At 38.9% G+C, this 16,614-nt stretch overlaps 1 protein-coding gene across 3 annotated transcripts in view; it reads right to left on the reverse strand.

Annotated features, from left to right (window-relative positions):
- Nucleotides 1-16,614, reverse strand: part of STAG1 (STAG1 cohesin complex component) — a 332,216-nt gene that overhangs the window by 190,938 nt on the left and 124,664 nt on the right. For all 3 annotated transcript variants that reach the window (XM_070433471.1, XM_070433469.1, XM_070433470.1), the window contains one exon: nt 10,244-10,340. In XM_070433471.1, coding sequence (XP_070289572.1) covers nt 10,244-10,340 — 97 coding nt within the window. The remainder of the gene's footprint in view (nt 1-10,243; nt 10,341-16,614) is intronic.

Consider the following 16,614-nt stretch of genomic DNA (forward strand, 5'->3'; position numbering starts at 1 on the left):
ACCTGATGATATTTTTTCCATTGCTTTTCAGAGAGAATGGAAGGGAGGGAGGGGGAGAAACGTCAATATGAGAGAGACACATCAACTGGCTGCTTCCTGCACATGCCCTACCCTGTGGCCGGGAAGCAAAACGCTGACCCAGGTACATGCCCTTGACTGGGAATTGAACCTGTGACCCTTCAGTGTGCAGGCTGACACTCTAACCACTGAGCAAACCAGCCAGAGCCAGTTTATGGGTTTTTGAAAGATGAAAGAGATAGTGCCATTCTCATCACATCAAAACAAGGATACATGCTATCAACATGACTAAATACTACTAACTTAATCATGATCATCTAACTGAGGTAGTATTTTTCATGTTTTTCCACTGTTACAAATTACACTTTTCCCCTTTTTCAATAATGTACTCTTTGGAAGGAAGTCACGATGTATAGTCCATAGTTAAGGGCTAGGGAGTTAAGCTTCATTTCCTTAAGTTTTATGTAGGTATTTACATAAATTATCTTGAATTCTACATGAAAGATTTGTCTATTCTCAACCATTTGTATCATTATTCAATCATTTATTTATATCAGAATAGACCTATGAATATTTTACACTCTGGGTTATAATTCAAGTCTATGATATTTATGTTGTTGCTCAAATTTTTCCAGCTTTGGCCATTGAGGGCTCTTTAAGTTAACTCCTGTGTCTTTTACATATTTTCATGTTGTTTAGTTTTTCTGAAGCACTTGTTTATTCTGACACTGAAATGCTCCAGGATCACCTTGTGAATTTCCTGTCTCAGTCCTAGAATTTAACATTTGTTAAAGCAGCCTTGATTTCTTTTATGGAAGAATAAAATTGGAAACCAAGATCTAGGTGCTAGGTGTGCTTATTGCTATTGGCTTTATGCTAAAAAATGCCATTTCTTTTAGGCCCCCCCCGCTGAAAGAACAAGGAAAAAAATAAAAATAAATAAAATATATATGTATATAAATATACATATGCGTGTGTACATACTTATGAGTATACAAACATATTTATAAGTATTTCTATATGTTAGCCATTTGTGTCCATATTAAGCTATAAGTTACACTAAAGCCTTCAACTATCCCATTATGACATGGATTATTCTAGCATCCTCCCTTGCTTATCCAAAATCTCCTACTCCTACAACTGTCAAAAATATAGTTCCCACCATCAACCACCTATTTACTGAACTTTTCAATTCCAGTATACATGTATAGTGACTACAGAATTGGTAACCCATAATTCTATGGGAAACACCTTTGCCAACTAGACTACAGTGCTTATATTGTACTAGAGGCCTGGAGCACGAAATTCGTGCACGGGAGCGGGGGGGGATCACCTCAGCTCAGCCTGCACCTCTCCAATCCGGAACCCCTTGGGGGATGTCCTACTGCTGGTTTAGGCCCAATCCAAACTAAGTATTCAGACATCCCTCTCACAATCCGGGACCACTGGCTCCTAACTGCTCACCTGCCTGCCTGCCTGATCGCACCTAACTGCCCCACCACCAGCCAGCCTGAAAACCCCTAACTGCCTCTACCTGCTGGCCTGATCACCCCTAACTGCCTCCCCCCTGCAGCCTGGTCACCCCCAACTGCCCCCCTGCCGGCCTAGTTGCCCCACACAGCCTGCTGTTCAGTTGTTTGGTCACCCCTCACTAACCCCCCTCACCCCCACTGGCCTGGTCGCCCCACGCAGCCTGCTGTTCAGTCGTTTGGTTGTCCCTCACTAACCCCCCGGCTGGCCTGGTCGCCCCACGCAGCCTGCTGGTCACTACTGTTACTGTGATGGCGTCCTGGACAATTTGCATATTCCTCTATTATTAGTATAGTTTTGTTTGGCCTTTACTCTCACAATCACCACTCATTTCTTCAGTTACTTAGAAAAGCACCTATTGCCCAAACCCCTTCAGGGTGAGGTTATTTCATGTATTTTTAATACAGTTAGATTCCTTTGTAATAGTGCATTCAGCCTGGGATTAACTCATAAGTGATTTTTAAAATAAAAATTTGTACGTATCAATGTGTATTCTTTGTGCCGTAAAGTTCTATGAGTTTTGAGAAATGCACAGTATCATACATCCAACATTACAGTATCATACAGAATATTCTCACCACCCCTACACCGTGATTCACTTATTTCAACCTCTCCCCTCCCCCAAACCCTCGCAAACACGGACCTATCTACCATCTCTACAGTTTTGCCTTTTCGAGAATGTCATATAACTGAAATCATATAATATGTAGCATTTTCAGACTGGCTTCTTTCCTTTCACACAGCAATACCCATTTAAGATTTATCTGTGCTTTTGTGTGGATTAAGAGCTCATTCCTTCTGATCACTAAATGGTATTCTATTGTATCGTTCTACCACAGTTTATTCATTTTTATTTACTGACGAATATCTTTGTTGCTTCCAGTTTGGGGCAAGAATAATATAATAATTACTATAAACAGTAACATGCAGTTTTTTGTGTGTATATAAGTTTCAAATCAGTTGGGTAAACACCTAAAAGCATGTAATTGCTGGATTTTATAGTAAGCTGTGTAAGAAGCTGTCAGACTGTTTTCCAAAGTGGCTATGCTATTTTGCATTCCCATCAATAATTAAATTCCTGCAGCTTCACATCCGTGGCAGTAATTGGTATTGTCAGTGTTTTGGATTTTAGCCATTCTAATAGCCAAGTAGTGATATCTTGTTACTTTAATTTGTACTGATCTAATCACAATGTTGGGCACCTATTCATATCTTATTTGCCATCTCTATCCTTTCTTTGGTGAGGGTCTGTTCAGATTCTTTGCCCAGTTTTTTATCGGGTTATTTATTTTTTGAGCTTTTAAGAGTTCTTAGTCTATTTAAATACAAGTCCTTTATCATATATGCTTTGCAAATATTTTCTCCCAGGCTACCTTTTCATTTTCTTAAGCTTGTTTTACAGAACCCAAAACTTTTAATTTTAATAAAGCCCAACTTGCCAATTTGTTCTTTCATGGATTGTGCTCTCTCGCTTGTTATATCTAAAAACCTCATCACTAAACACAAGGTCATGCAGACATTCTCCTACACTTTCTCTTAGAAGTTTACAGTTTTGCATTTTACACAATAAGTTAATTTTTCTGTAAAGGGGTAAGATCTGTGTTTAAGTTCCTTTTTTACTTATGGACATCCAATTGTTCCAGCATAATTTAAAAAAAAGATTATTTCTCCGTTTAATTGCCTTTGAATCTTTATTTTTAAAAATCAGTTGACTATATTTGTGTGGTTCCTGTAATATTTTTAAAGAATAATATATACTACTCTGGAGAAAAGAAAACCATTATGAAAAGGAGGATAAAATATTCCAAAATAATTCATGTTCCATTCTCTTATTTTAATAATTTTATCCTGTTCTCTGCATATCCCACAATTTTTCCTAAATGACAGACCCATCAGGATTATCTGTGGTTTTTCACTTTACTCTACCTAAATAGTACTGTATATGTCCATATTCATGAGCTCTTCTGGAAACATCAGAATAATAAGATACTAAGACTTTTTACTAGTCCCAAGAAATTCACAGTCCATTAAAGCAGATATTGAGTTACAATAACAAAATATAAAAATGCAAAATATGCCCAACGTGTGGAAGCTTCAAAATTATGAGTTATGCTTATACACACACACACACACTATTGTAGGAAATGGACCTCTGTGATCCATCTCCAGCATGGTCAGCTTTTGATGGAACTTACTGAATTTTCCCCAGAATGTAGGGAGGAGAGAAGAGGAACAAAGAACTGTGCACATGGGCCAACATGGTGGAATCCCCTGAGGTGTCTGCCTCAGCTAGACAGGGGAGGTAGAGGTAGCTAGAAAGACTTCAGCCCAATATTTTTAAATGGCCCAATGGGAGATAGCAAGACCTGGGCAACGTATGAGGAAATAGGTGACCTCATCGTACTCAGCCAATTAGGAACCTGAGGAGGGACTAAATAAAGAGGTTATGTTCCCTGCCCCACATGTGTGCCTGTAAAATGGATGCCTGCTCTCGAGAATGTTATTAAAAGTATTTTCGCCATGCTTCTGTTTCTGAGTCTGTCACTTGAAATTTGGACACATGAGCCCTTCCTTTCTCACACTATCCAAGGGAAGAAATCATTTGAACTGATATATACAAGTTCTGTTATGATAATATGGTAACCAATATTATTTACATAAATGCTATTCCTGAAATTCTAATTAAAATTAGAAATTCACTTTGAAAAGTGAAACACTATGAAGTAGTAAGAAATTAGTGGGATAATAACTAACTAAAAGCAGAAAACTAAAATATAGAAGGAGCACTGAAATAACTTTTTCTCTAATAACACTTGGTAAACCTATAAATAAATGAATTGGGAGTTCTGAGGTATAGGGTTCTAAGAGAAACAACTCATTCATGAAGCGGGGGCTCAAAGGATTTCATCTCTAAGTTAAGGTTAAACCAGCAGTAAATCTAACACCTTATACTCTGTGGACTACAAATAAAGGGGATTTTTTTGGTCCTGTGTAGAGGAAGATAAATGTACCTAAGAAGTAGTAATCAAAAATGGTGCACCTGCAAATATCTTAAATTCCCATAACCCAATCAAGAAAACTTCAAACTGTATTCAAGTTGCAAATGGTCCTAGATTGGTAGTGTCACTGGGCACTTGTCAAGCAAATGCTAAATCATCTCTAGAAAAATGTACATTTATTCCAGACTTCAAATAAATTTAAGAGAAAATATAGAACTTGGAATAAAAAGTAACTAAATATACCAAAAAACAAGCAAAAAAAAAAAAAGGCCACAAAAATAGACCCACAAAGACTTATTAGAATGATTAGAGATAGAGTATAAAAGAAATAAATCTACTGTATTAAAAAAGGAAAATACAACACTGGATATTAAAAGGAAAAATTTCATAGACTTCTTTAAGAACCAAGTGGCTATAATTCCTAGAAATGAAAATAGTAACTGCAACAGACTGGTACAGGTGAAGAAAAGAGTACATGAACTAGAAGATAGGGAAAAATTATAAAGCAGCCCAGAAATTAAAAAGTACAGAAAGGTACATAGAAGACCGTTACTAAGGGAAAAGAGAAATAAAAGGAATAATATTTAAAGACACAACTGATGAAAGATACCAAGCCAAAGAAATATGTTTTATACCTACAATATAATATAGTCAAACTGCAGAACAGCAGAAACAAAGAGAAAACTTAAGCTGGTTCAACATAAACCCAAATATCCAGTGACTACATTAAATATAAAAAGAATTAAGTGATACAGTTAAAGCAGTATCCAGATTGAATAAAAAGTATACAATCCTGTAGGGAGCGGTTATAGAGTTAAGCCTCGGACTGACCTGTGGCAGAGCCACAAACAAGTCCCAGCTTAGAGGGCAAAGCCCTCTTAGCATAATTAAGCTTGACCTTATGGCCACCCTCCTAGATCTTTCCTGGGTAGCTAATGGGCTATGGGAGATACAGCAAGTGCTGCCAAAACAAGTGAAACTCACAAGAACATTGTAACTATGTTGACCACTACCTTGTTTTTCTTTGACTATGAGATAAAGCCTCGGCTTGCTGGCTGGATCCTTCTCTGTGGCCTCATCCAGGCACAGGAGATCCACTGAGCCCCAGCTATATTCTTTTTTGTCTGTCTTTTCTTTAATCCTTCGACACCCCCCTCAGGCTCACCGAACCCTTGGCTGTGCTGGCACAGCACACAATCCAGCTATATGTTGTTTACAAAAAGCATCTAAGAGGTAAGGATAAACAAACAATGAAAGGAAAAACATTGAAAAGGTTAAGTCAAAAATCCATGCAACAACATATAGCTCAATTCCTTTGAGGTTCTTCTATGTCATGATATTCAAATAAAGAGACTTTCAGAAAAAAGCTTTGCCAGAGATAAAGAGGAACATTAAATAAACAAAATATTTTAGTTATAAGATATATTTGAATATTTGCATGCACCTAATACATAGCAGAGGGTAGGGGTTAAGTGAGGACATGAACAAGATGATAAGGGAGGGGAAAGGAGTTCAAGGAGAAATCAAGAAGAAATATATAAATCTACAATCATGATGTGAGATTTTACTGTAAAAGCAAATAATAAATGAGAATATAAAATATTTTAACACAATTATTGAACAATCTTAACCTAATGCACACAACTGTACCTAGAAAATACAAGGTAGTGCCCATCGAACTGTCAGCTAATTTCTCACAGAAACTTTACAGGCCAGAAGGGAGTGGAAAGAAATATTCAAAGTGACGAATAGCAAGGACCTACAACCATAATTACCCTACCCAGCAAAGTTATCATTTAGAATTGAAAGTCAGATAAAGAGCTTCACAGGTAAGAAAAAGCTAAAGGAGTTCATCATCACAAAACCAGTATTACATGAAATATTGAAGGGTATTCTTTAAGGAGAAGATAAAAAATATAAACAATAAAATGGCAATAAATACATAGCTATCAACAATTGAATCTAAAAATCAAAATAAATGAACAAAATAAAGTGATGAATAAAACAGAACTAGAGGCAAGGAAACATGGAACAGACTGACTAATCTCAAAGGGAAGGGGTGTGTGTGTGTGAAGAGGAGGCGGGAAGAGATTAGCCAAAGAACATATGCATATATGCATTACCTATAGACATAAACAATAGGGGGGTGAAGACCTGGGTGGGGCAGGAACCTGATGGAGGAGGGAATGGGGGGAGGGGGCGGATGGGGAACCATCTGCAATACTCTTAACAATAAAGTTTTTTTTTTTTTAAAAAAAGAGAAAAGTGAAAAGAAAAAAACTCAACCCAATAGGACACATATAGATTAAATTAGATAAAATATGTAAAGTACATCACTCGGTGCTTGCCTTGCTCATTTTAAGGCTGTAAAATTAACACTCCCTTTCTATCACAGAGCCTAATCTCTTGCAACTCTTCACCCATTTCTATGGTCTTGGATTCAGCCACAAACTCAATTTATGTCCTATAGTGTACAGTGCTTTTTTGTCTTCAGGCATTTTTGCACAAGTTGTTAACTTTGGCCTTTCTTCTCCCCATTAATGTTCTTTTACTCAACCTCAGTCTCACCACAGTTTCTTCCTATTTGATGCACTTTCTTACAAATATCACCACATACACAGAGAGCCCTGGCTGGATGAGAATCCCTCCTTGTTATTCTCAGAGTGTTCTGTGGTTGGGCATATAGATCACAGATTGAGACAAACTCTGAATCATGAATTTGGAATTTATAAACTGCATGATGTCCAAACACTTATCTAAGCCCTTTATTCTCAGTTTCCTGATCTACAAAATAAAGATCACATCTGCCTGATAAAATCAGGAACTCATATTAAACTAGTGGCTTGGTGCACGAAATTTATGCGGGGGGTGGGGGGGGTTTGGTCCCTCAGCCCAGCCTGCACCCTCTCCAATCGGGGACCCCTTGGGGGATGTCTGACTGCCGGTTTAGGCCCCATCCCTGTGGAATCCCTCTTGCAATCTGGGACCGCTGGCTCCTAACTGCTCACCTGCCTGCCTGCCTGATTGCCCCTAATTGCCTCTGCCTGATTGCCCCTAAACTCTCTGCCTGCCTGATTGTCCCTAACTGCCCTCCCCTGCTGGCCTGATCTCACCCCTAACTGCTTTCCCCTGCTGGCCTGATCACCCCCAACTGTCTCTACCTGGCTGATCGCCCCTAACTGCCCTCCCCTGCTGGCCTAATCTCGCCCCCAAATGCCCTCCCCTGCCGGCCTGATCTCACCCCCAACTGCCCTCCCCTGCCGGACTGATCTTGCCCCAACCGCCCTCCCCTGCTGGCCTGATCGCCTAACAGCCTCTGCCTCAGCCCCCACCACCATGGCTTTGTCCGGAAGGAAGTCGGACGTCCAGAAGATGGCTGGTCGACTCGGTCTAATTAGCATATTACTCTTTTAGTAGTATAGATAGATTATATAGGATAGGATTGCTTAAGTGGGGGGAAAAGGCCCTTTTCATCAGGAGGAGATGCTCTTGGCAGACAAAAATACATAATCCCTATATCTGGACTGATAGCCAGCCATATGCACTATACTGCCAAACTAGTCATTAAAAAATTAAACTGCTCTCTTACACCTTACATCAAATAGCTGTTGCCCTTGAACCCCTCCTCAGGCCCCAGCTTAGGTTCTGCCTTCGCAGATCACCCAGATTAGGTTCTGATTGGTCGGTTTCTATGCCAGTCAGCGACAAAAGCTCCTCCTTCTAGGCAGCCATTGGCTCTTCGCACTTCACCCAGATTTGGTTCTGATTGGTCGGTTTCTACGCCAGTCAGCATCTCCGGGCCTATCAATGGGCCTGATCAGAGAGGTGGGGCTGATGAGCAGCCCCAGCGGAGGGCCCGAGAGAAAGAGAGGCGCGGCTGCTGGCCAGGCCCGGAGCGAAAGAGAGAGGCAAGTGCTGATCAACAGCTGCCACAGAAGCTACAGATCAGAACTTGCTTCTCCCTCCAGGCCTCTCTTCAGGCCTGATCCGCAGCCCCCTCGGCAGTCAGTGCTGGGTCGGGGTGCCTTCCGGTCGGTCGAGCCTTTGGTCGTTTTGGATATTACAGACCCTGGGTTTTTATATATTAGGATGAGCTAATGTATGTAAAGTACACACAGCTCGGCACATATAAAGTCACTAAATAGTAACCAGCTTTATTACTCTTATGATGGCACTGAGCACTTTACTGAACTATTGGTATATATCCCTCATTGTTTCTTGTAATAAAGCCTCCACTGCCCTGGCTGGTGTGGCTCAGCAGTTTGGAGTGTCATCCTATGCACCAAGGATTGTGGTTCAATCCCAGGTGAGGGTGCATACAGGAGGCAACTGATAGATGTCGATGTCTCTCTCACTCTCTCTCTCAAATCAGTAAAACATATTCTCGGGCGAGGATTTTAAAAAAAATTTTGCATCCCCCTAATATTGACTTGGGAGGCGGGGGAGGTAGAGATTCTTGGTAACAATTGTATGCTCAGGAACAGTACTTAGTACAAGGTAGGTGCTCTGTAAATATTTATTAAACTACTTATATCAATATGGTGAGCTATAACTTGAACAGAAATGAGAGCCTTTAAGAAATTAATTTGATTAGTGGCCTCAATAAACGATCACTGTTCTTTCTCTACTGGAAAGAAAATAATGGTGATTTACCAAATGATTTCACCCATGTAGAATATAATCTGTTAAGACTTATCTATTTTAAGGATAAAAAATATCAGTTAACCATTAACATGATAAAAATAAAACTTCATTTTAACAAACTGCCTACAGATTTCCAACCAACTATAAACTTAAAAAACCCGATTCTGGTACTTACATAACCTTAAGCAAATTCTTTGAGCTTCGAGTACCTCATTGATAAAATCAAGATGAAAATACTGACAAGAAAACAAAATAACCAATGGTAGCAACTAGCGCAGTTCCTGATATGGAGCACAGGTACAAATAATACCAGTAAATAGTAATTATAAAAGCTCAATTCATAAATTCCTTATATCAGTGGTTCTCAACCTTCTGGCCCTTTAAATATAGTTCCTCATGTTGTGACCCAACCATAAAATTATTTTCGTTGCTACTTCATAACTGTGATGTTGCTACTGTTATGAATCGTAATGTAACTATCTGATATGCAGGATGGTCTTAGGTGACCCTTATCAAAGGGTCGTTCGACCGCCAAAGGGGTCTCGACCCACAGGTTGAGAACCGCTGCCTTAAATGAATTTCAGATTCCCTTCAAAAATTCAAAATATTTTTTTTATTGTTAATCCTCATCCGAGGATATTTTTCCATTGATTTTAGAGAGAGTGGAAGAGAGAGAAAAAGACAGAAACACATCGATTGGTTGCCTCCTGCATGAGCCCTGACTAGGCTGGGGCTGGGGAGGAGCCTGTAACCAAGTTATGTGCCCTTGCCCAGAATTGAATCTAGGGCCCTTAGGTCCGAAGGCCAACTCTCCATCTATTGAGCTAAACTGGCTAGGGCTCAAAATATTTAGAAATATGTTATTTCACAGGAGCAAAGCTAAACCAGAACAAAATGAAACATCCTTAAAAATTTTAACAATAATCTTCTTTATCAGAAAAAATTAGCACATAATTCTATGAGGAATTATGTATGACTAATGGGAGATGAAATAAATTGACATTGCTGGACTGACAGGCTCAATGTACATCATTTACTCCAACATTCTGTACCTCGACATCCTGAACACTGGATAAAAAAGTTGATTAAATCCAGAAGTGCGATGTCCCTGTCTTGTTTATATGATTCAATCCAGTCATCCACCACGGACTGTGGAAAAGAAAATATAAAAATGAAAACTTCAGAAAAAAGTATTAGAGCAAATACATTTTTAAAAAACTTTGTGGTTCTCTCTGTGTGTTTATTCAAACAAAGAAATAACTACTTACCTGAAATTATTTCTCTGTAGCCAAATAAAAATAGAGATTCCCTCATTTTTTAAAAATATATTTTTATTGGTTTACAGAGGAAGGAAGAGGAAGAGAGAGATAGAAACATCAATGATGAGAGAGAATCAATGATTGGCTGCCTCCTGCACACCCCCTACTGGGGTTGGAGCCTGCAACAAGGCATATACCCTTGACTGGAATCGAACCCAGGACCTTTCAGTCCACAGGCCGATGCTCTATCCATTGAGCCAAACTAGCTGGGGTGAGATTCCCTCATTTTTAATAAAACACTTGAAAGTCACTAGTTTTCAAAAATTTGTTCAAAATCCCATGAATTCAACAGTTAGCAACTATAGATATTAATATTCAAAACACATTATAAAAATAACACAAAAACTAATTTTACCTATACATAAATATAAACTTTCTTAGTATCAGAAAATCCAATCCACTACTACTAGTATATAAAAAGAGTATACACTATATATAACAAAATGTATTTTTCTTCAGGAATGTAAGGATAACTTAATTTTAGAAAAATCAAATAATTCAATTTATAAAAAATTAGTAAATTATTGGTAAAGACAATTTTCCTCTCCTAAAGTTGATTAAAACACACACACACAAAACTATTTTGTCTGTACTAAACAGACTCAAAAGATGAATAATTTAAAAAATTAAGGTAGTTGGCAAAGGATAAGTGTACAAAATAACTTTTTAATACTTGCAATATGTGAAAAACATGATAGCCTGTTCACAACTAAAAATATCTAAGAATACATTTTTAAAAGGTATATGTATTAATAAAGAAAATTATAAAAACTTACCTAAACACATATCATACACTAAATCTGAATCTAAAAAAGGCTTAGTACTGTATCATTAAAGTTTCTCCAAGTTGTTAGGCAAATTTAATGTGATTCCACTTAGCATATTAGTGGGTAAAATTGGTTGGGGATTTTCTTGGGTGAGAGAAAATGTGTAAAAATAAATTTTTGTACTGAGGTATAATCATATACAATAAGATGCATAAATCTTGTTATACCTAGATGAAATTGGATAAATACTACATATACCTATGTAACTATAACAAAGATGAACATTTCTAGAACCGAAACAGTTCTCGCAAGTTTCCTTTTGGTCAGTAACTATCCCCAGCTCATATGGTTTAATTATTTTTCCTTAACATTTGACATGTTTTTAAATTCATATAAACAGTATCATCTTTTGTTTGATTTCTTTCAATCAAAGAGAGATTCAGCCATATTACTATGTTTATCAGTAATTCCTTTTTTGCGTTGCTGGGTAGTATCCATTGTATTAATATACCACAATTTATGACAGTTTTATTGTTCATGAACATGAGTGTTGTTTACATTTTAGGCTATCACAAAATTGTTATGAATATAACTGTACACATCTTTTGATAGACATACACATTTTTCTGTTGTATATATACCAAATAGCAGACTTGTTAATAGAGAAAATATGTACATTGAGGGTTGGGAGATAATGCCAAATAATTTCCCAAAACAGGTATATTAAATTGTACTTCCACCAACAATGTATAACATCTTAGCAATGTATGAGATTGGGTGTTCCATATCCTCACCAATACTAGGTATTGTCAGTCCATTTAATCTAACCCATTCAGATTGAAAATACACCTTGTTTAATTTATTACCTAGTCTACTGAGGAGCAACCACATTCCCTTCTTCTATGTCAAAGAGAACTTTTTGTTAACTGCTGATATACATAACACTATTTCTCTGTCTCATCACATTAGTGTCCAGAAGGTACTGTTTTAAAAATAAACAGAAAATTAGAAAGAATATTAAGGTTGTGAGCGAGGGTAAAAAGTAAAAGAATGGCATGGTGTCTGTTCAATATTCAGCTCTACTGAATAATGTGTCAAACCACATGGGCTAACTATTGTAGTAAGTGCTAATAAGAATGGAAAGAGCAAGTCAAGAGTGACTGAGACTTGGGACCCAAGGAGAAATGCTTTGTGACACAGGTAACAAAGAGTGGCACAAAAATAAGGAGAAAGTCATTTCCCCACTTCTACATGAGGCCTAGCAATTAGGAAGGCACACTGAAGATGGTGACCAAATTTTCTTTAGTTCCCAAAGTGATAATATCAAGTTCTAATCTCACCTGTTATGTATGAAGAGCACAAAACATGTTGAATAAGACTAGTGAGCAAGAGCTTGCATTAGAAATACTAAAACTGCATACAAAATATATATATATATATATAAAACAAAACAGACTGGAAATAATATAGGACTAGAAAAACAATATAAAAGAATAGAAATCAATCCATGTAAGCATAGAACTTAAGCTATGACAGGAAATTTTTCAATTTTAGAGGAATAGGGGTGAATTACTTAATAAATGATAACTGATGTAATTGATTATTTATTTGGAAGTAAGCACCCTACACTTTTAAAAAGCTATCAGAGAGGTGTGGAAGCAAAGGACTCTAAAGAACTAAACTCCAGTGAGATAAGCCCTTCTTGGACTGGCAGAAACTGGTGATAGTTAGAGGCACTGCCAACTATGGGCATGGGTGGATGGATGATTATATATAAGGGCCTTAACCAGGAGGCAGGATAAAACAGAAAACTACATAAGTCATATCAAAATCAACTTGCTGGGAATCTTTAAAAAAAGAGAATTTTAAAACAACCAATTTTAAAACAACCTACAGGGAACCAAAGGATAAAAAATATGACACACTTCTCATCAAAAACAATGAAAGCCAGGGGATAATTGAAAATACTGAAAAAGAACTGCCCATCAGTAGGAGGAAAAACCCAGCTTCCCTGTTGCCCCACAAAGATCAAAGATTGGATAGCTATCTACAAACAAAACAGTTTTGGGAGACTTCTAGAGTCCACTAAGGAAATTTTAACAACAAAACTGAGAATAATCACACAAGAAAAAGAGGAAGACATCGTTTTTTAACCTGCATCATCCTCCAAACTGATATTGTTCAGTGCTAAGAAGAAACTTTCTAGCAAGAAGAGTTCCTCTAAACAGAAAAGAGTGGGGTGAATGACCAGCTTCTTCAGCCTTACAGGACACTGCACACAGGTCCCACTTCGGTTTCACCCCACCCAGACCAGCAAAGCTGCAATGTGGTAAGCCGGCAAGGAACAGGAATAAAAGCAGAGGTTATTATTAGCAGACAAACAGCAGGTGTGATCATGGTTCAGAGACCAGCTCTGCAGACTAACTCAGCAGATTTTGCCACTGATGAAGCCAAAGGCCAGCAGGACCACTTTGAACCCCTGCAGCCTGTCTACTTTCCTCCCAGAGGTATTTGCACTCACAAATGCCAGCTATTGGAGTCCTTCCTGCTCCCACTTGCCATTGCAGGACAGCACCTCAGCCACCCATGAACTCTACTGCTGCAAAAGTGTAATAATCCAGCTTCCTCAGCCTGTCACCCTCCCACCCCCTGCCATGGGAGCCATGGCTCAAAGCCAACTTGGGATTCTGCAGCTTCACAATTGCAAGATACCAGCCTAGTGCCCACCCTCACCACCACCAACTGTGCCAATGCTCAGGGGTAACCCCTCCAGCTTTGCTCCACTAACCTGATACCAATCATTGGCCTTCACTGCAGTGCAAATGCAGGGGGGTGAGGAGATATGCAGACACCAATGAATGCACTGACAGCCAAGGTACCCCGTCACTGTTTGTAGGCCCCAATCAGGCTCTGTCTTCTCTAACTAGCCAGCATCACCATGCCTACCTATAACTACCCCCAACCAAGCTGTGTACCTGCACACCATAACCTGTCATGAGTCTCCACTGTAGTGTACATGTCTGGGGAGAAACCTGGCAACCACAGGAGAGGATGCTACTAGCCAGGGTTTCTATAGCTGCCAGTGAAACCAGTTAGTCCCAGTCCTTGCTACCCGCATTGGCCCTCATCACTACAAGTGTGTATGCAACTGGCCTCTACCACTACGTAAGTGTCTGCAGCTGACCACCACAGCTGAGTGTGTGCACACCACCAGCTCCAACCACCATCACCGACTGACTTCATCCCTAGCTACTGGATCTGAAGGTGCTGCCTAACATATCAACAACGCTTGCAGTAACTGCAGATTGTTGCTTACACCGCCAACAACCACACAGTCAATGCTGTGGACCCAAGTGGCATGAGCCAAAGAGACATTACGAACCCCTGTCCTCTGCCAGACCCAGTGCTGCCACATGCCCCTGCATTTGGTACTCTGCACCACTAGATTCAAAGTCACAGCATAATCCAGTGTGCCCTTACCACAGGTGAAAGAATTCCCTTATTGGAATCAGTCTATAAAGTCTGGAAGAGGTACTACTTCTTCAAATGTGCAGACACAAAAGCAAGACACAGTGATTAGAAGAATCGAGAGATATTTCTCCATCAAAGGAATATAGTACATCTCCCGTAACTAGGCCAAAGAAACAGATTCAGAAATTGCCCGAATAAGAACTCAAAACAACTGTTCTACAGATAGTCAGAGAGCTACAAAAGAACAGATAAACAATTAAAATGATATAAAAAATACAAGAACAAACGAAAAGTTCAATAAGCAATAGAAAACACAAGAAAGAACTAACAAATTTTGGAGCTGAAGAATATATGACTGCAATGAAGAATTCAATCGAGTTTCAATAGCTGACTTGAACAAACTGAAAGTAGAATCACTGAGCTAGAATATAGATCAGCTGAAATTATCCAATCAGAAGAGCAAAAAGAAAAAGGAAGGAAACCTACAGAAATTATGAGATATCATCATAAAAAAAGTAATAACATATATTATTTAAAGAAATAAGAGCAAAGAACTTCCCAAACCTGGAGAAAGATTTGGACATCCAACATTATGAAGCAAATAGGTCACTTCAAATCTTCCATCAAAAACATTCTTCCTGCCCTAGCCAGTTTAGCTCAGTGGATAGAGCATCGGCCTGGGGACTGAAGGGTCCCGGGTTCAATTCTGGTCAAGGGCACATGCCCGGGTTCTGGGCCTGATCCCCAGTTGGGGGCATGCAGGAGGCAGCCAATCAATGATTCTCTCTCATCATTGATGTATCTCTCTCTTTCTCTCCCTTCCTCTCTGAAATCAATTTAAAAAAACACACACAGCCCTAGCCGCTTTGGCTCAGTGGATGGAGCATCAGCCTGCGAAATGAAGGGTCCCGGGTTCGATTCCAGTCAGGGGCACATGCCCGGGGTTGTGGGCTTGATCCCCAGTGGGGGACTTGCAGGAGGCAGCCGATCCATGATTCTCTCTCATCATGGATGTTTCTATCTCTCTCTCCCTCTTCCTCCCTCTCTGAAATCAATAAAAATATTTTTTAAAAAACAACCACACACAAAAACCTCCTCATGACCTGGCCAGTGTTGTTCAGTGGTTAGAGTGCTGCCCCATGCACCAAAGGGTCGTGGGTTCAATTCCAGTCAAGGGCATGAACCTGTGTTGCAGGTTTGTTTGGGGCAAGTTCAGGAGGCAACTAATAGATGTGTCTCTCTCACATTGGTGTTACTATTTCTTCCTCCCTTTCTCCTCCCTTCCTCTCTCTAAAAATCAATGGAAAAAAATCCTTGCATGAGGATTAGCAAAACAAACAAACAAACAAACAAACATTATTCTCCAAGATACATAAGAACAAAACTCTCTGAACCAAAACTAAAGAGAGAATTTTAAAGCAAGAGAAAAAATAATTCTCTCCAAAGGAAACCCCAATAAGGCTATCAGTGTATTTCTCACCAGAGACCTTATAGGCCAGGAGAATGGGATGTTATATAAGCACATAGTCAGATTCTGAACCCCTAATATAATAAGTGATATGGGGGTCTGTTAACTACCTAATTCTAGTATAAATGTTGAAGGAAAAAAATATTAAAAATACTTTCAAGTTTGTTAATGGATACACAATATAAAAAATGACTGAAAAACATAAAAGGTTGTTTTTGTATGTAATCAAAGTTGAATTGTTATTAGCATAAAACAGATTATTATATGTGTATAAGATATTTTATGTAAATCTCATGGGAACTACAGGGCAAAATTGTTTTGTTTCTTGATTTATTTTTTTATTTAATTTCCACTCCACCATCTGGATGGAAGCCCAGAGTGCTCTAAGACAGAGGGTG

The sequence above is a fragment of the Myotis yumanensis genome, unplaced genomic scaffold (genome assembly GCF_028538775.1).
Source record: "Myotis yumanensis isolate MYYU_CA2020_CCGP unplaced genomic scaffold, mMyoYum1.0.hap1 SCAF_14, whole genome shotgun sequence".
In the NCBI taxonomy this organism is placed as follows: Eukaryota; Metazoa; Chordata; class Mammalia; order Chiroptera; family Vespertilionidae; genus Myotis; species Myotis yumanensis.